Source organism: Pogonomyrmex barbatus, unplaced genomic scaffold (genome assembly GCF_055798465.1).
Source record: "Pogonomyrmex barbatus isolate J1 unplaced genomic scaffold, ASM5579846v1 scaffold11, whole genome shotgun sequence".
In the NCBI taxonomy this organism is placed as follows: Eukaryota; Metazoa; Arthropoda; class Insecta; order Hymenoptera; family Formicidae; genus Pogonomyrmex; species Pogonomyrmex barbatus.
The window spans coordinates 7122646-7142594 of NW_028297107.1; the positions used below are offsets into that span (position 1 = coordinate 7122646).

The following is a 19949-nucleotide window of genomic DNA, read 5'->3' on the forward strand; positions in this document are numbered from 1 at the left end:
TAATCGAGCGCGAATGTTTTATGCGACATCTTATTATGATTTTTATTTAATATAGTCGCACATCATTCAACTTTTTAATGTTGGATATCTTTACTTTTTATGAATCAAGAAATTGAATGAGAGAAAGAGAGACAGAGAGGGGGGAGAGGGAGAGGGAGGAGGAGAAAGCGAGGGGAGGAAGGAAGAGAGAAGGGGAGAGGGGGAGAAAGAAGGAGAAAGGGAGGAGGGAGAGAGGGGAAGGGAAGGGGGAGAGAAAGATGGGAGGGAGGGGAGAGGGAGGAAGGGGAAAAGGGAGAGAGGGGAAGGGGGAGATGGGGAGATGGAGGGAGGGAGGGAGGGGAGGAGAGAGAGAGAGAGAGAGAGAGAGAGAGAGAGAGGGGGGGGAGACGTGTGCAGAATAACGAGCATAAAATTATTATCATCAGTTTGTTCAAGTCTTGATCGTTCATGTTACCATACTTAAACTACTGGCATAACATCCTGAGACAGTTGTCTTCTTGTGATTCTTGTGACCAAAATTCTTATAATTTTCTACTTCGACTCTTTTCTCTCTTTCCTCCTTTTTTTAGTAAATACGTGTAATTATATCTTTTTTTATATTTCGAAACGTACAGAACGTAATTTGCATTTAAAGTAATTTAAATTTGCATAATTTATCTTTGTTTTTTGCATTTTCTTCTAGGATAACAATAGTTATAAAGAGAATTGATATTAGTCATATAAACTTGTTGTTATTACAAAGATGAGGAATATGTTTGTTGGTTGAAATAAATTAATTCCATTTGGTTATATATTTTGCATACTGGCACTCTGCCCACTCGTTATACATACAAAAGTAACGAAAGCATGTTGCAATCTCGTTATATACACGTTATATTGTTTAAAACCTAATTCATACATATTAATTTACAAAGGAGAAAAACTATTTAGAACATCCTAACTGCATCTCAATACTTGGTTTTCGCTTTTTCATTATTTTAACATTATCTTTAATTTCGATACATTGCACTTAAATATATTTGCATATGTGTAATATTTTATGTGTCTAGTAATTGCCATAGTAATATGTTCCTTTCTACTAACTAGCGTTTTCAAATGATCCGCGCTAAGATTCTGTTGATGGATTATGCTTTCTGATGATCGATGGATTATGCTTTCGATCCAAGACTGAACATTAAAATTGTCAAAATTGTCAAGAAACAATACTCTCTCGTTCTATTTCCAATTGGAATATACGCATCGATATACACACGATACATATTTCTATTGTGTATTTTTGACACAACATCACGTATGTCTATAGCATACACGTGAGTGCAATGTCCGTTCTTAATGATTATTTATTATCAGTGGGAGTTCGTGACACGTTACACGATCATTATACTATTCACATGTCGAATAATACCATGTACATTAGTGCATTATGACGTGTAGAAAAGTTTAGTCATAAGGCATCGAATCAATTTGCGCTCCATTTAATTTATCGTCTCATTAAACCGGAAATAGTCGCGCAACAAGCGTTACTTTAATAGCAAGAAAACAACTACCAAAGTTTATATATAAATATTTTTCGATTTTGTTTCTAATTTATTATAAAATAATCAATCATACTGTAGAGAGCGGAGCGGAGGGGAGGGGATGAGAGAAGAGAGAGAGAGAGAGAGAGAGAGAGGGGAGAGGGAGAGAGAGAGAGAGGAGAGGGAGAGAGAGAGAGAGAGAGAGGAGAGGGAGAGAGAGAGAGAGAGAGAGAATATTAATGATTGGATTGATTGATTGATTGATTATTCATGCAGTGAAAAGAAAAATTAAAGAGAATCTGTCACATTATTGCGCAGTTATTCCCCGTATGACATTAATATACTTAAGTATACTTATACGTTCACTATGCTACTATTTACGCTTAATATCGAGAATACACATGATATATTAAATAGTGTAAATTTTATTGCTAATTAATTTGACTGAGATTCCAATTTTGTTATGTAAAATGCAAAATCATTCTTATCGAAATAAAAAATGATAACTACCGAAAGAAATAGATATGGCATCGCAAAGCAACTCAACAATATATCGTTTCTCTCGTCGGAGTGTAAAGTATTTACAATAGTTTATTAATGGATGTCTTCATTAAGTGTATCATAAATTATTATATTTAAATTCTTAAAAGTGAGAAAATTATAAAAATGCACTATTGCATTTCTTACGAAGGAAATTTGCTGCAGTTGATTTATATGTATATGTAATTACGCAACACGTGTGATTTGACTCATTTTACATTAAGTATGCATAATTATGCATACTTATGCATTGTAATATAATTATATTGCACGATGGTAAGATGATACGTGAAATAACTTTCCACTTCAAAGATCAAACGATACTGGGTATCTCTAACATTTAAATTATAAATATATGACTATATATGTTAGGCTCGAGTTTGAAATTAATTTTCTTCGATTTCTAATTTACCGAATAAGAGAGATTTGTACATTGATAAGTTAACGCAGTTAAAATATTAATGATGACGATAAATTATAATTATCGATTATCAAACTTTATAACAATGAAAAGATAGATAAAGAATGAAGAAATATGTGTATAAGAATATAAGAGCTCCACACACACACACACACACACACACACACACACACACACACACACACACACACACACACACACACACACACACACACAAATATAATATACACACATTGTGTGTATGTATGTGTGTGTGTGTGTGTGTGTGTGTGTGTGTGTGTACTGTAAGGATGCGCACAAGTGCACGTGCATATATTTATACCAAATTAATTATTCTTCTCAAAGATGTACTCTAGATACATACCGTTTATTTAGATCCTCATAAATGTTAAATGAATTTACGAATCGTACGATGATGATCCATGATCGTGGGCGGGACTTGGTGGAGTTGATGGATTTGAGCTATTGTTCGAAGCTATCGAGTGTCTAGGACTGCCACCAGACGGATGCTCCTATATAAAAAAGATGTGCGTGTATATATATATACGTGGCGTACACACGCACGCACAATTTTATATATATATATATATATATATATATATATATATATATATATATAAAATCCTTTTCTTATGCGCCGTATCCTTTTATCTTATGCGCGTATAGATATTGTATTGATAATTGCAAAATTGAAATTCATCTTTAAATCGTATGACATCAAATTATATACGAATACGATAAACTCATTAGTCATGTTGTTTCCAACCTATTCTTTAACTTCTTAACGATAGTTTCACTAGGTATGTCGTTACGCAGCTTTTTCCCCATATATTATACCTGCGCGACGACAACATAGTGATAACGACTGTCGTTAAGAAGTTAGAGAATAGGCCTACAGGGTTGGGAAGTAACTCGTCATTTATTTCGTCAACGAAGTTACAGTTAGAGTTACTTTTTTTCAATAACTTAACTTCGTTTCTTTTTTCCATTTATAACTGTAACTTAACTTAATTACATTTTTTTTTAGTAATTAATAATTTAATAGTTACTTTCACCGTTACTTTATATTTCAAATTTATTTGTCATTTAGCGCTATTGTGTCATTCCATTCTTGTTTTATATTTAATGATAAAATAATACAATAGCTACGTTCAGCAGAGAAAGCAGCTTTGCAACTGTTGTAAAAGTCTTTGATATGATGAATTTTTGTTAGTTTCTCCTTTAGTTTCTCATGGATCTAAATGTATAAACTAATCACATTTAATACGATGGCTCCGGTCCTTAGCTGATCTTTTCGTTTGGCCGGCGCCGGTCCTAGGGCCTGACATTGCATTTTTCGTCTAGGTGTTGGTCCGTGGCCGTAGACCGACGCTATCAAACTTATCAAATAAGATTAGTGATTCATAAAATATAAAAACGACATATTTATACTTTTTCAATAATAGTTTATTAAAGTAGTCTAAATATAAATTTGATTTTTTTTTTCACGCGTATCGCAAAACGTTACAACGTAAATTTACGTTACGTTTATTTATTTTTGTGTTTTTATTTTCTATGTTAATGTATTGGCCAAATTTTAGAAAAAGATTGGAACAGAATAGTCGCGTCGAGCGTATCATTTTTTGTTTATGCTCTATATGACTTAGCTTGCGCTCAACTCTGCGCCGGTCGAACGGAAAGAACACCGAAATTGGTTCCGGAGCCAATATGTTAAGAATCTTACACAGTTGCAAAGCTGTTTGAGTTGAACACAGCTAATAGCACTAACAGTCTGCTTCTCACACTTTTAGACTATGTTCGAAAACATTTGAATACCCCATGTATCATTTTATCTTTTTATCCATCATTTTATCTTTGTTTTTCACCGAATGTTAAACAAGAATAAAATGATGCGTAGGAATACTCGGATGACGTTTCTGAACTTAGTCTTAATGTGATTGCTTAGATGTAAAATAAAAACCAATCAAATTCGACTGTTATAATAAATTTAAAGTTTTAAATTTCGTTTAATGTTGTTGCAATCAGTCCTTAGAAATATATTACAAGAAATATATTAGAAATATAAGGTTTTATATTTAAAATAGCAATGCACAAAACATTATAGGAAGTAAACAGAGAAAGTAATTAAAAGAGAAGTAACTAAAAAGTAACAATTCGTTACTTTTTGAGTAATTATAATTGTAACATGTTATTTTTTAAAATCGGTAACTTGTAACGATAACTAGTTACTTTTACAAGGCAACTTTCCCAACCCTGATTGTTTCTATGTATTACGACTATAATCAATTTGTATCAGTATATATGAAAATGATAAATTTACCTTGTTATGTAAAGATGCGATACTGCCAAGAGAGAGTGGAGTGTGCGAGCGCAAGTGTATCGATTCGGAATCAATTTGATCTACTGGAGTACGCGGTAAGGAAGGAGGCGTGGCAGTTGGTCGTGGTGGTGCAGGACCTCTTCGTGATGTTGTCGAACCTATATATATATATATATATATATATATATATATATATATATATATATATATATATATATATATAATGTTAAGTGAAATATATATATATATATACACACACACACACACACACAAAATACACGCATACACGCACGCACGCACGCATATATTTTATATGTACATATATTTAATCTGATTAATTATTATCCAATAGCTAATTAACTGAAAAGTATATAAAAGTATATTTCTCACATACATAATTTCATTTGTAACATTATAAATATGAGAAAATTGAATTGAACTTGTTACAGAATTGGACTTTATAATGGATTAGTTTATGCAAATTATTTTAGATAAATTTACCGTTGTGCGGTGAATATCCAGAATTTCTTGACATATGCGAACTCAAGCGACGCGCATCGGAAGGGGGATGCCTTGGAGGCAATGGTGCTGGTTTGTTGGGTGTTTGAAGTGTAGAATCATATAACTATAAAGAAAATATCAAGTGAAAAGAGAGATATTTGTGTTTGCCTTGTTAGAATAAACTTATTCGATCGAGAAAAATTATTGATTCATTGTTATTTAAAAAAAGAAAATTTACTTACTCTTTGTTGACTACTGTGGAGATGAGAACTGCCATGATGACTCGTATGTTGTTGATCAGCAGTTTCCAATGTCGTGGGCAAATCTAATAAACGCTGTATCTATAATATAAAAAAAAAATATATATATATGTATGTGTGTGTGTGTGTGTGTGTGTGTGTGTGTGTACATGCGAATACACATATGTGGATGTCGTAATATTAGAGATTATTGAATGCCTTAGTAATCTTTTAAAATGTACATGTTTATATTTATGAATCATCTATAATGTATAATAATAAAGTCATTTATATAATAAAATCAAAATTTTTGAATATCAAACTTTCCACGCACTTGTATCCCATTTCCTGGACCCATATGACTAATATGATTGAAATTTGTTGGCGCAGAAATCATTTTGGAACGTCTGTCTGTGGGTCGAACGGCTCTATTGCCTTCTCGCAATGAAAATCTTCGTCGTGGTCTTGTCATTTGCCTACCACTTGCATCCAGCGGTATCAAATTTAACACTTCTATTCCTAGAACAACATTTATAATGTTAAGTGATGAAATTAATTTGTACCTATCCAACTAAAATCACTTGACAAACGATACAGCGTATAACGTAGCAAAAGCTGTGCCACATATAGTTCAGATGTGAAATTTACTTACGCTGACGTAAATTGACGTTGCTGAGATAAATAACATAAGGCATGTCATTTATTACGCAAGACGTAAGAGAACCCGAAACATTTAACGGTCGAGCTCGTTTCACATTAAGCGTTTGTAGCCAGTCTCCAGTTGTACAGTCAAATACGTCGATATGAGTCTCGCTATATACTAACAGATATTCATCGCAATAGCCTAAAATTTAAAAAACAATTCATAAGCGTAATGAGGATAATAAATGTCTTGTATCTTGTACAAAGTAGAAGCCAAAATTCCGATAATCGTATTTAAGTAGTAATATAACGTGTCAAAATTCAATAACTATAATTCGCGATGATCGCACTTACTAACTGCCGTAGGAACTGCAGGATACATTATCTCTCGATCTCGACTCTTTCTTCCCTGACTATCGACATATACTGCTAATGTATGGAAGACTAATAAGAATTCACCACGTGGCAATTCGATGCAACGTAATGCATCCACGGCGCTATAGGTAAGGAAACCCAAGAGTGTATTCTCAGCATGGACCAAAGCTGAAGTAAGTATAAGGAAATTGAATAAAGGTGCCAGTTTCGACAATAAGAATGAATGATGACCAATAAAGAGAATATGTTTGTTTTTCTTTGGATTATACTTACAAATAGGATGATGATCTCCTAAAATACTGTAAATAGTAAAACCAGACGGATAGCCAACACACAAGCGACCTTCGGAAAGGACTTGTAAGGTTTGTGCGTGACATGGTAACATTAATTCGCGTATACGTTTATGTCTCGTTTTCGTACGTGTTATCTCATAGATAATAATCTGCGACGCATTCTGTGAAAATAAGATGTGTATGTTGATTGAGCTAATGTACAATATATCAAGAATATATTGAGTACATATCGCACATGTCACGAGTCTTGTCACTTACTTGTTTCTTTATTGCAACGCATAAGCAGTAATTAAGTGGATTACGACGTACTACTCCTGTCGTTAACGTGATACACCCTTTGGTCTCTGCGACTTTAATCCATTCGACTTCGTCTCCATCCAAGGCACGTACTGGAACTAGCCGTACATGACGTTGTTTTCCGCTTAACACTACAATTAGTTGTTCCTCATTAACATATTCGAGAAGATATATCTTTTTCCCTTCTCCGACTCTTGCAATTTCTGTAAATTTATTAAAATTTACGCTCGTCTATCATCAAATATCATCAGATATAATTTAAATAATCATAATTTTTCATGTAAACGAGTAAGTTCTTTCGCAATTTTAAATATCTACGAAGAAAAAAAGGTCAAAATTGTTCACGGTAAAAAAAGAGTCTAAAGAGTGAAGCATCGGTTTCATTGGATGATTTCAATAACTTACCACTACGATCTAAATCTAAACAGAAGAGACCTTCTTCTGTACCAATGACTAGACGATCCGGATCAATAATAGCTCCTGACATTACATTTTTAATGAATGCCAAGGTATTGTCCAACAGTTCCTTCGCTCTAAAAATCTACAATGAAAGAGAATAATAATATATCAATGTAATGTTAAAAGCAGCAAGTTTAATATTTACATATGTAAGAGACAACTCTCTCATTTTCTGTAATAAACATGTGATAATAATTAAAGAACAAATATAGAAAATAGATATAAGAAATGGAAAAAAAAATAACGACCAAAATGTAACGTGTACTGTATTGTACTGTCTAAATTTCTAACTATATCCTAATTTCTACCGTTGTGTTTGGAAGATTGTTTCTTTTCAAAATCCTATGGAGTTCGCTCAAGGCTACTACCCATTTTGTTTTCTCGCTCTCCGTATCTGCCAACATTAACGTGTGATTTCTCAAACCAGGAGGCTCCAATAGTGATGTAGTTATCTAAATAGAAAACCAGAACATTCCATACAATTTTCAGATAAACGATATATATTATCGCTATTATTAATGGCTCAAAATCAGAATACACCGGAGGAGCTTTTATCGTAACTATAGTTTGATTAAAATGTTGCATTTTTACCCTAAATATACACGGAATGTCCTTTTTTGTAGCGTGTATCACATCCGAATCGCGAACAGAGCTGACACTGAATTCTTCATCTCGCATATCCAAAACTTGCGAAACATATATGGATGGCAAAGCATTACGATCTGGTGAAATGTCATAAAGAAATAATTTAAAGTCGCAAACTACGACGAATTGACGCACCCAACCCTTCTTGACACCACCCATTTTTGGCACTTTAACGTATCCTTCGTACGCAGTACCTATTCCACGTGTAGGATCGATTCCCAATGGTCGTTTGGCTGAAACAGACATGTTACTGGTTAAGTGACAAAAAACTACAGAGGTATATATCACGAAGGTACAAAGACGCGATAGTTTTAACATATCCCAAATTATCTTTTATGCACGAGACCGATTGAGAGTCGATTTCGTATGTATCGACCGTCTCTAGAATCGCTATTTTTGATCAACGTTGAATCGAACAAAATTATATCTTTCAGATGAATCTATATGAATAGTCATTTTGAATTACTTACTTTGATCATGGGGTACAGGGCACATTGGAGGTACTTTATCGCAACAAGGCATGTGGCAGGCAAAACCGCAAACTTCACATACGACTCCTTGCCTCGTTAAACCGACCATTAAAGACGTGCAGTGATTACACTTTGTAGGTGCTGAAAATGTTCGTACGAGAAATTGATGTGACTTAGGCTTTGGTTGTAAATTAGTTTGACCGTGAGAAGACGAAGATTTGTTCAAAAGTTCGTGGGATAACGGCGAAGTTGGATCCTAGAAAAATATCATTATACACACTGCATTCAAGAACATTATAATTTTACTTCTTGAAAAAGTTGCACTTACGATACTAAGTTCAGACAAATTACTTTTACTGCTCGTAATACTAGGTGCACGATTGTCCTCAATATCACCTTCTACACTGTCGACACTTCCATGACGTGTACTACTGGTTGTTTCCTTAAGAAAGTGTTCGAGATAGGACATCTGTGACGTAGGACGTTCTAGAACTAACAAAAGACAAAGATCGAATTAATAATACGGATTGATTAATAATCAAAAATATCACTTGACAATAAATATAAAATATTTGCAATCAATATATATAAAATATTTGCAAGAGTGAGAGAGAAATAATATCATTGTCTTAAATATTACAGTTTCAGTAATCATGTTTTACCTGAAAACGAGCATGATAAACTTCTTAGTATAACATAAAGTATAAACATACATGCTTCTCAAGGAAGAAAAAAAAAAAAAAAAAAAAAAAAAAAAAAAAAAAAAAAAAAAAAAAAAAGTTTTCCTCCTTCGCTATGTCAGAGATATAACAAAATCGCAAGAATGTAGCACATTTTAGCACATGCTTCATTATGGCAAATATCGCATGTCTCGTATGTGAGCTAATACAGACTGGATATGCGATTACCCGGAATAATGGATCGCTAGTGAAACTGGAAATGTTAAGAGTTTTAACCGATCTTTACACAAAGCGAAATAACTCACACAATGCACATAACTGTTAATCGGTCGATTAAGACAGTCAATCAAGATCGATCGAATAAAAATTACCAAAACTACGTCATTGGAAAACATAACATTTATAACATTCATCAACACAGTTACAAGTCGGACAAGAGCAATATCGGGCGTGACATACCATATTCGTTTATCACAGGTGTTAAAGGTAACACAGTGCTATGTTCTCGGTAAAACGAAATGACAAAGCGAATAAAGTTGCAGGAATATATGACATTTTCCTCTTTTCTTCATTTCATTTTGTCAGATTTTCCTTCGGGAATAGAAGATAGATAACAATAAAATAATAAACGGAAAATAAAACATAGCGCTGCGCTTTATAATTAGCAGTAAAACTTCCAATCCAAAGTCGCTTTTTGCTGCCACATCATTTACCAGGCGGCGATACGATGGCGACGGCATTCTGACCGACGAACGTGTTGACTGGAACGAATCTAGTTAATAAGCGACAAGTCGTGATGCGGGGACCACGCATTACTGGTAAGGGTGATGACGGCTGATGTACGATGATACGTTGGGGTTTGGTGCTAACGATGTTTGGAGATTTGCTTGTTGTATCGCTGGATGAGACAGCTGTCACAAATATAGTTTGAAGATGAGCAATAAGAGGCCCCACACGCAGCTCGTTACGCCAATAAACAGAGGCACTTTGTAGTCTAGAAATCAGAATCGCATACCGTACTGGAGAATCGAGTTACTATACTTCACAGATCCCAGTAATAACGATCTCTATCATTCGTATTTTGCACATCAATACGAAATTAATGTAACATTCGCATTTTTCAAAATTCCTTTCGCGCGATAGATAGAAATGATATATTTTTTATTTTGGAAAAATTGAAGCGTCACGTTACATAGTAAACAAGATTGTCGCTTTTACTGAATAACGATCGTGACGAGCGAATATCTTTATAATCGTCCTTTCTATATCCTTTACTTCAGTACTATAATAATACACATACATACGCACACATTTATATATGTATCTGTATGCGCGTGTGTGTACGTGTAAACGTATACGTGCGTGTGTATATAGTATATATTGTATAGTATATATGTATATATATGTGTGACGTGCACGTACGCGTGTATGTGAACGCGCGCTCGCTCATGCACACCAAGATCAATTCATTTTCTCATAATTTACGATTTTCTTCATGTTGTATTAACTATGCCTTTCCACCAGAGTTGGATAATAACTAGTTAAAAAGTTTTAAATTAACTAATAAAGTTAAAAAATTAATAACTTGCAACATAACTCAGTTAATTTTAAATGAATTTATTTAGAATAATTAGTTATTTTATATTTACGAATATACTTTAATTAGTTATTTTTGAAACACATAAACTTTAACTTATTAATTTTTCTTCATTGTTACAAATTTAAGAACATAGAAAAAAAAATTTGTAAAAGAAAAACCCTGATTCCTTGATATAAAAATAAAATTTCTTCTTGCTATTTCATAACAAACTTATTATACTAATTTACACATAAAATATTAAATTCACTTGATGATCGATATTGTAATTGTTTTGTTATGTAGAATATTTTAGTTTTATAAAGTTAGTAGTTTTATAAATTACAACATTTTAATTTATATCAAAATTAAATTTAATTTATATCAAAATTTATCATATTCTGATATAAATAATGCTTTTTAAAATTAACTTTTAATTTAATTAATTAAAAAATAATATTAGTTCAATTCTATTTTTCACGCATTCTCCAGTAAGTTTATATCAAGCTGAGATTAGTAAAATCGGTGAAAGAAATCATCTCATCATCATCAAGTATGATATTATATATATATATATATAATATCGTATAATATATATATTAAAAGTTTATATTATATATATTTTAATATTACACACACACACACACACACACACACACACACACACACACACACACACACACACACACACACACACACACACACACACATATATATATTAAAAGTTTGTATTAGATACGATATTACAGCAAATAAGTTTTATATCATAATATTTTCTCTTTGCTCATCACACATCTTCGATTTTATATATAACGAGAATAGATATTTGTTCAAATAGACGCTACAATAATTGCATTCATATTTTACATCAAGTAATTGAGATAAATATATCGAGAGAAGAAACAAATAAAAAAGAAAAAAGAAAAAAGAAAAAAAAAATCGTTTGTCCAATACGCTGTCTTTCTTCTCTTACCAGCATGTAGAAAAAATTGACAAAACATAGTTGCAACACAAGTCTTGTTAAGAAAGAACTGAATGTGTTCGAAACTTATAAAATCAAGAAAGAAGTAGAATAAATATTAAGTTTGGAAGAACATTTAGTAAAAGAAGTAAACGGTGTAATGTATTACAGACATGACAAGATATTATTAAAAAATATTATTAAAAAAAGAAAAAAAAATGGAGGACTTGTCTCGCGAATATCCAAATCTTATAATACTTATAAACTAATAGAAAAATAAAATTGATTGTCGAGAATAGACATCACATTATTTTGTGATAATTTCATTACATTTTCATAGCATTCCTATCATTTTATGATAATTAGGCCATATAGAATTCTATAAAACTATTGTACTATATACGTGATTATTCTATATACGTGAAGCAATATCCTTTCATTTCGAGGTACTAAGTATTTTAAAATAAAGAAACAATCTTCTTCCGATTGTATACATGTAACATTCTAAATTTTGTCTCATCTCGAAGACTTATTTTGTGTATGATAAATTATTTTAGATAAAAAACAAATTAAAACAAAATATACTAAAATAAACTAAAAAGATTACTTGAATATTGTAAATCATTTTCCAGTAAAAATATAGCGAACCTCTTGTATCTATCCGAAGTTAAAAATACGTAATCAAAAATTTTTAAATAAAACGTAAATATAAGTGTAACTTGAAAGAAATAATTGCATGTAAAGAAAAATAAAACAACTATCTATATAAATACATATGTATGTATACATATGTATTCGCAAAACAACTATATCAGTTCGAAAATATTCATGCAAAAGCTGTTATCGAAAGTGCAAGTATAATTATAAAAGAATTTCTATAAAATTAGAATAGCTTCAATAAAATATTTGATATACGATATCGTATCGCGCGAGCACGCGCGTATATGTATTAGTACATTTTTATGATACGAAACTGGAAATCGAAGACATATTCAATGCTTGAATAGAGATCGACACATTTGCAAATCAAGTAACATAACAGCTGCGACTTGCATAACAAAAACAGACGTAATGTTTCCATAATGACATAACGAATGAATTTTTGTGCATTTCCCGTTTTCCACATTGTCAGTCGAAATATACTTACAGCCATCCCCGGTATCGAGACGCGCTTGCAATTCTTTTACTTGCATGTCTTTTCGCTTCAATTCATGGGACATGGTATCTAATCGTTGCTTGAAGTCCCTCAATTCCCTAAAAGAAAAGAAAACGATGGAGAAAAAAAACTCGTATTCGTAATAATTCGCATAATTTCTCTTTCTTTCATCAATAAAAAATCGTTATCAAGGAAAAATTACTTTTGTGCGGCTATCAAATCGGAGCGAGTCTTAGTGAGTTCCTCAGAAATCGCTTGCTTCGCTTGTATCTCACTTTGCAAAGAGCTCTGCAAATTCAAAAGTTCCATCTTATCGAGTTTCTGCGATCGACGGTTTCGCCAATTTTTGTCCGCCATAGTTGTTCCACTTCCAACGCCGCTGACTCCACCGGAATGCTTCAGGAATTCCAATTCTTCCGTCATTTTAGTAGCCAAGGCCTGTAATTAGAATAAATAATTTAAAATAACAATTAGGAAAGTTAAAATAAAAAATTTTTCCTCTATGAATAGACCAACATAAATCTTCCTCACACGTTGGTATCTGCGACAAACATTTGAGAACGTTCAAACTTAGAGCATGAGCGCATACCTGCAAGTAACCACGAGCATCTTTCTCGTCCGATACCCATTGAATAATTTCGGTAATTTGAGCTTCCCATTGAGTGATAGCTTCCTTTTTGTTTCTCAATTCCTCATATTCATCATCTAACTGTCTTCTTTCACCTTGTAATCTATTAACGCTGTCACTGAGAGCACCAAGTTCCAATACGAGTTTCTTATTTTCTTCGACCAGCATAATCTTTTCTCTCTCGTGACGTCTGTTTAACTCGTTTATAGTTTCTTCGCTGTCCGTAATGTTCTCCAATCTCGCAGCATCCAATTTCTCCTTGGTGAGCTGTACCTCTCTCTCCAATAATTCTCTTCTAGTTTCCGCTTCATGCAATTGTTCTTGCAGACTTCGAATCTCGAGATTAAATCTGCTTTGTTGTTGAGTTAAGTTTTCGTTATATTGAACCTCAAGTTTCTCAACTTCCGCTTTTAACCTATTAATTTCCTGAGTGGCCAAAGCGTGATTCGCACTGGCGTCGTTTCCAAGAGATCGTTGTCTGATTTTTTCCGTTTCTTCTTGCATTTGTTTGCAATATTCCTCGCTGCGTTCCCTCAATTTTCTCTCTTTGCTAGTCTCCGCCATCGCTTCGTCGATTCTATTCTCCAACTCTCTACGTAGTTTCTCGGCTTTTCGAATATCGTGACGCAAAGTGTCGACCTTTTGCATCGCAACTTCCAATTCTTCCTCTTTATCTCGAACCTGCCTTGATAACTTTTGCTTCTGTTGTCGTAGTTCGGACAATTTATCCGAGACTTCCGTATATTCCGCCATCGCGAGTTTACGTTGCGTGAGCGCATCCTTCAACTCCTTGTCCTGAAGTTTTAGTTTCTCTTGCGCGTCCAACTTGTCCTTGATAGCTTCTTCTTTCTCCGAGCGTAAACAACGAACTAGTTTCTCCAGTTCCCGGAATTTCATCATGTCGCCGTTATCCAAAGTTCGCAATTCTCGTGGAACGTCCATAGATTTCAATTGCGATTCCAATTCTGTACAAAAGAAGCAGGTCTCGCGTCAACACCGCGACGAAAACGTTATATGCGATCGATATACACAAATTACGACAATTACGACTATAACTTTACCACAATTGCGTTTCGTAAGCGTATTTATTTCATCCTGAAGCTTTCTGGTAGCATTACTAGAATCGGGCGAGATACCAGGCGAAGAATGGCTTATACCCGACTGATTTTTCATATCGTCGATAATTTGTGTCAATCGTGCGTTTTCTTCTTCGAGTATCTGCAAGCGCTTGTCTGTTTGAGATAGAGTGGAAACACAACCAAGATCCGATATGCAACTGTAACCAGTTCAAAATTAAAACCGTAGCGGCAAAGATATGCCATTGATAAAAGTCGGCATATTTTCTCAATCAAACTCAAAGAAACAATGAAAACATTAACGTGGACATCGCATTGCCATACGCGTTATAGAAATATTACGTAAAACAAAGCAAATAAATGTTTCGTACCTTCCTTGCGTAAAACTAAACCCAACGAATGGTAAATGAAGCGCGGAAAAGGCAGAATTAGCGGCTGGCGGAACGGCATCGGAAGTGCGAACATCAGTATCGTCAACGTCAAAATTCGACGTATCGCTGGGTGACGAAACTTCAGGAATGTACGGTGCGGTGCTATCTCTGAGCGTATCCCAATCGACTCCGTCGAACCAAGGATGCTTCTGCATTAAAAAGAAAAATATAACATATGGGTTAGGAATCGACACGATAAGTCATAATTATCACAGTGACAATTTTTCGAAGTTTACCTTGAAATCGTCAATTCCGTTTTGACCTAATCTAAATTCAGAGCTGCAAATCAATTTCCGCATCAGATCTTTGGCTTCTTCAGAAACATCATACATAGCGTCCGTAGGAAAGTCAAAACAATTCTACAAAAAAAAAAAAAAAACCGTTTATGCCAACAAGCGACGAGTCTTCGAAAATCAAATAAACACAATCGAGCAATCGGGACGAGATTTAAAAGCATTACCTTGTGATTCATAATTTTTCCATAAGTTTCGACTAGAGATTCCGCATAAAAAGGTGTCTCACCATAGAGCATTTCGTACATGCATACTCCGAGGGACCACCAATCGCACTCAGGACCATACTGTCCCTGACCGTCCTCCATTGCCTGATAAGTATATACAGAATGATAGAAATAACAACGAGTGCATCGTGACGCGATATACACATACGGGAAACATATAAGAGGATGAAAGTCGTACTATCGAAATTATGGTCGTAACGGGATATTTATCGGCGCAAGGCGCAATATGTAGAGTCTTTTACCCTCAATATCTCTGGTGAAATGTAGTCCGGGGTACCAACTGCGACGTTACTCTGCACCGTACCATCCTCAAATAGTCGCAAACAAGAACCAAAATCAGCTAATCTGATATGACCATTCGCGTCTAGTAAAACATTGTCGGGCTTAATGTCACGATGCACATAGCGCAAGTCATGTATAGAACCTATAGCTAGCACCATCTCCGCTATATAAAATCGAGCCATATCCTCGGGTAGACGATCCTCAAATTTGCTCAGTAACGTCAATAAATCTCCACCGCAATAGTAATCCATGACGAGATACTGTAGAAACGCGATACACATAAAAGTAACAGTCAGACAAATGGTTAATCGATATCTCGTAAAACGACGCAACTATCTAATCTATTACCAAGTTATTGTCATCTTGAAAGGCATAGTGCAGATTTGTGATCCATCTGCGATCACCATACACCAATACATCCCTCTCTTCTCTAAAGCATGCGGTTTCAGCACGTTTCAACATCTCCCATTTGTTCAAAATCTTCATAGCAAACACCTTGTCCGAGCCGCGCATTCTCACTACGCATACTTCCCCGAACGCCCCTCTGCCAATGACTTTGACGATTTCAAAATCTTCTCGCGTCAACTGCAAACTCTTTATGCATGAAGCTATCGGTTTTACTGCAAGCAAACAAAGCCGTGTGATCAATGAACGTTCGCACACAACAGCCGCGCATAATGCTCGAAGGGAAGTTTTCTTACCAAACTCAATAAAATCAGAAACAGTCTTCTCGCGACGTAACGAAGAGTTGCAGCACTCGTCGTACAACACGAGTAAAACATCGATAAGCGTCTCGATTGAGACGGTGTGACCCGCTCGTCCACCTTGGGCAGAGCAGCCAATGAACAGACCTTCAAGTTGGCGTAACTTTCCTCCTACGCCTATGTAGCATATTTCCAATTCAAACATAAATCGAGACGAAAACAAACAAGAGTAGAGATTTGTATAAGCATATGTCGACACATATCACAAATGCAATCTTTTATCAAATCTAACATACAAAATGCTATCTCGTTCGATATGTGGCCACACACGATCGTAGTATCGTTACCATTGTTGGGAAGTTCTTTCGGCATAATATCAGAAGGAAGATGGCCATAAAGATATCGCGACGAATCCGACATGTCGCTTCGTCGACAAGGCTGCTTTTTACCACAATCCAGAACAGACGTTTCCATTATCATTATTCATCATCTCCTTACGCCACATGATTACGTTCTGATAAAATTCCTGTAACATACAATGTTTCTATGATACACATATCTATGATACACAACGATCACTCAATGCAATTATCTCTTAAATATATACATTTGTAAGACACATATAAATCAAATAATTCTTGTTCCCATAAAGCAATGCTCTTGCAAAAAACGCAAAGATAATGGAAGCGAGATATCTTGACATATCTTTCTCTTTTCCAAATAATATATGGAATAATCTTCCTTTCACAATCTTAATGCTACATCAGCTTTTATTATCCAGTTCAATTACAAATCAAAGATTATGGAGAAAGAGCAAAAAAGGAAAATGCACAAGAAAACAAAGGAAAAGATGAAAGAAAAAAAGAAAAAAATTCAAAAGGTACTTGGAAAAAAAATACAGAAAACAAAAATAATCAGAGTGAAAACGCACCAAACAGAATTTATGCGCAAAATATATGTGTAAAAATTCTCTATCGAAAAAGACATTTCCATATTTCAACAATCAACTTAAAAAAAAATCTATTTAGAATACTATCTTGGAAATATCGAATCGCGTATCGAATGCTCGAAAATAAAAAAAAAAAAATCGAAATATATCAACATAAGAAGACATAATCGAATAAATCAACTTTCGTCCTTTCTCTCTTTCTTTTTCTCTTCACATCGCTATGAAACTGTCGATGGATAAAATACGTTAATACGCACGAAACATTCCAGTTTCATTTATTTCGTTCTCGGTCATCGCACTGGGATTATTCATGTAGAAAATTACGTAACTGCTACAAAGATAGCTAAAATATTCGACGAAAACGTGCAACGAGAGAAATACGTCTAAATAAAAACGCGCAGGGGTAAAAATAGTGCACCGAAACAGACATCATAGCTACGAACGAAATCTAGAATTTGACAAAATTGCGAAAAGTTGTGTCGCGATTCGTCACTATCGAAACGCATAATGAGATATCACATCATCGTACAACATCGTAAAGACGCGTAAGAGATGTTGTTGCGAGAGAAGTCGCGAATCATCCTAAATTTCAGATTTATAACCTCGCTAGACACACCACATTGCCATCCGAGCAAACGCGTGACGCATAACTCTCTACTATTGTATAGCAAGTAATTACAACCGCGAAAGATCTTCGTTCCAATCAACCGATTTCCCGAATATACCTGTTGAAATGAGACGCGCCCTGCTTTCAATGCTCTCCTCAATCGTTCATTACGCGCACCATTCGGTTATCACAAACCATCTTGTACAGCCATCTCCGAACACCAACAATTCAATTGACCCCCTAGCAAGCTCTACGAAGAAAAAATATGGCAGCTTTACGTCATTAAACGTAACCGTTACAAATGAAACGTAGATGGATAACGCTATATAATATCCGGACACATGCGAGCCGTAGATATAGGAATATAGAGATAGGGCACTTTCTTCCTTCGCACTTTCTTTTTCCTGTCAGGACACAGTATAAGTAGATAGTAGATTCATTCTATGTCGGCATCTTTTGATCTGGGAGTCGATCATGTAACTTTTCCCCTAGGGCGGAAACGTGAAAAGTGAAAAGTTTCACGTGAACTTACGATCATGTACTTTGCGGGATCATGTAACTCTTTCAAACGTGAAAATGTGAAATTTTTCTGAAAACGTGAACTTTTCTGCTATGTATCTTGATGACGGAAAGGTGGAAATCTAGGGAATTAATAAATATGCTTCGGAATAGACAAGGTTAGGGCTGCGTTAGGATTAAGTGTAATACATATACAATTACAATACGTAATACATATACAATTGGTTATTAAAAGATGTATATAATACTGTACCAATAAAATAATTTTCATTATAAAACCTATAAAACCTATGAAACTATGTTTCATAATTTCACTTTCCATCCGATTTCGCATCCAAGCTACATACATAATCGCTGTACATGAAAAGTTTCATGTGAAATGTCAAACGTGAAAAATGAAAAGTAAAAAGTGAAAAATGAAAAGTGAAAAATTTCACGTAAAGTTACATGATTGACCCCCTGAAGTGAAATGGTCGGCCATAATGTTGAATGTGCAGCGCGGACAGTTTAAAATAATAAATAAAGTAATAAAATAAAATAAAATAATATATGTAATTAAAGAGAAACAAATGCAATAATTTATGCAAATTAACAAATACAATAAAAAAAAGATTATTCAAAATTTTTAATTCGCATTTAATTCACATATAAGTTTATTTCCATTGCCATATGTATATACAAATATGCAAAACACAATTATTAAATATAAAAAAATGTATATTTACGATATATATGTGTACATATTGTTGTACATATTAAAAAATAAAATTTTAGATAAAAGTTATAGAATTCAAAAAGATCTATTAATTGATAAGATTATTTATGATATGTGTGTGTGTGTGTGTGTGTGTGTGTGTGTGTGTGTGTGTGTGTGTGTGTGTGTGTGTGTGTGTGTGTGTGTGTGTGTGTGTGTGCGTGTGTGTATAATTACAAAAAAAATGAGATGAAACTTTTTGAAGTTTTTTCTTTTCATTGACTCATCCTATGTAGGTGTGTGTTAATTTTGAATTCACTTCTCAATAATTCTTTCTATACTTAATTTTTTTTCTTTTACTAGAGTCCAAGTGAAGATATGCCTTATATAATATCTAAAACAGAATAATGAATATTCAGTTCAATATCACAGTATATATAGTAGTGC

At 34.1% G+C, this 19949-nt stretch overlaps 1 protein-coding gene across 3 annotated transcripts; it reads right to left on the minus strand.

The window, feature by feature from the left end:
• Nucleotides 1–772: 772 nt before the first annotated feature.
• On the minus strand, nucleotides 773–18568 carry gek (serine/threonine-protein kinase gek). 3 transcript variants are annotated; one of them, XM_089070769.1, is made up of 27 exons: nucleotides 18408–18568; nucleotides 17081–17259; nucleotides 16731–16910; nucleotides 16378–16649; nucleotides 15990–16289; nucleotides 15688–15831; nucleotides 15464–15586; nucleotides 15168–15376; nucleotides 14782–14996; nucleotides 13682–14685; nucleotides 13295–13530; nucleotides 13084–13190; nucleotides 10113–10310; nucleotides 9048–9211; nucleotides 8720–8975; nucleotides 8196–8482; nucleotides 7913–8056; nucleotides 7551–7686; nucleotides 7107–7348; nucleotides 6829–7009; nucleotides 6535–6723; nucleotides 6191–6382; nucleotides 5873–6057; nucleotides 5542–5640; nucleotides 5300–5423; nucleotides 4799–4956; nucleotides 773–2990 (listed from the first exon to the last, which is right to left on the minus strand). In XM_089070769.1, the coding sequence occupies exons 2-27, from the start codon at nucleotides 17211–17213 to the stop codon at nucleotides 2877–2879; spliced, it is 5592 nt and encodes a 1863-aa protein (XP_088926895.1). In that variant the 5' UTR covers nucleotides 17214–17259; nucleotides 18408–18568; the 3' UTR covers nucleotides 773–2876. The 3 variants fall into 3 exon arrangements, with proteins under 3 accessions (XP_088926895.1, XP_088926894.1, XP_088926892.1); XM_089070768.1 differs by lacking the exon at nucleotides 10113–10310; XM_089070766.1 differs by lacking the exon at nucleotides 10113–10310 and having other exon boundaries at nucleotides 17030–17259.
• Nucleotides 18569–19949: the final 1381 nt, after the last annotated feature.

Excerpts from the sequence above, each read along its gene's own strand:
- gek (XM_089070769.1), bottom strand. The coding sequence starts at position 17,213 with ATGATAATGGAAACGTCTGTTCTGGATTGTGGTAAAAAGCAGCCTTGT. Across the intron at positions 16,650-16,730 it reads TTCTGATTTTATTGAGTTTG|TAAAACCGATAGCTTCATGC; the intron begins GTAAGAAAACTT and ends GTTTGCTTGCAG. Across the intron at positions 5,424-5,541 it reads TCCACAGTAGTCAACAAAGA|TTATATGATTCTACACTTCA; the intron begins GTAAGTAAATTT and ends TTTTCTTTATAG.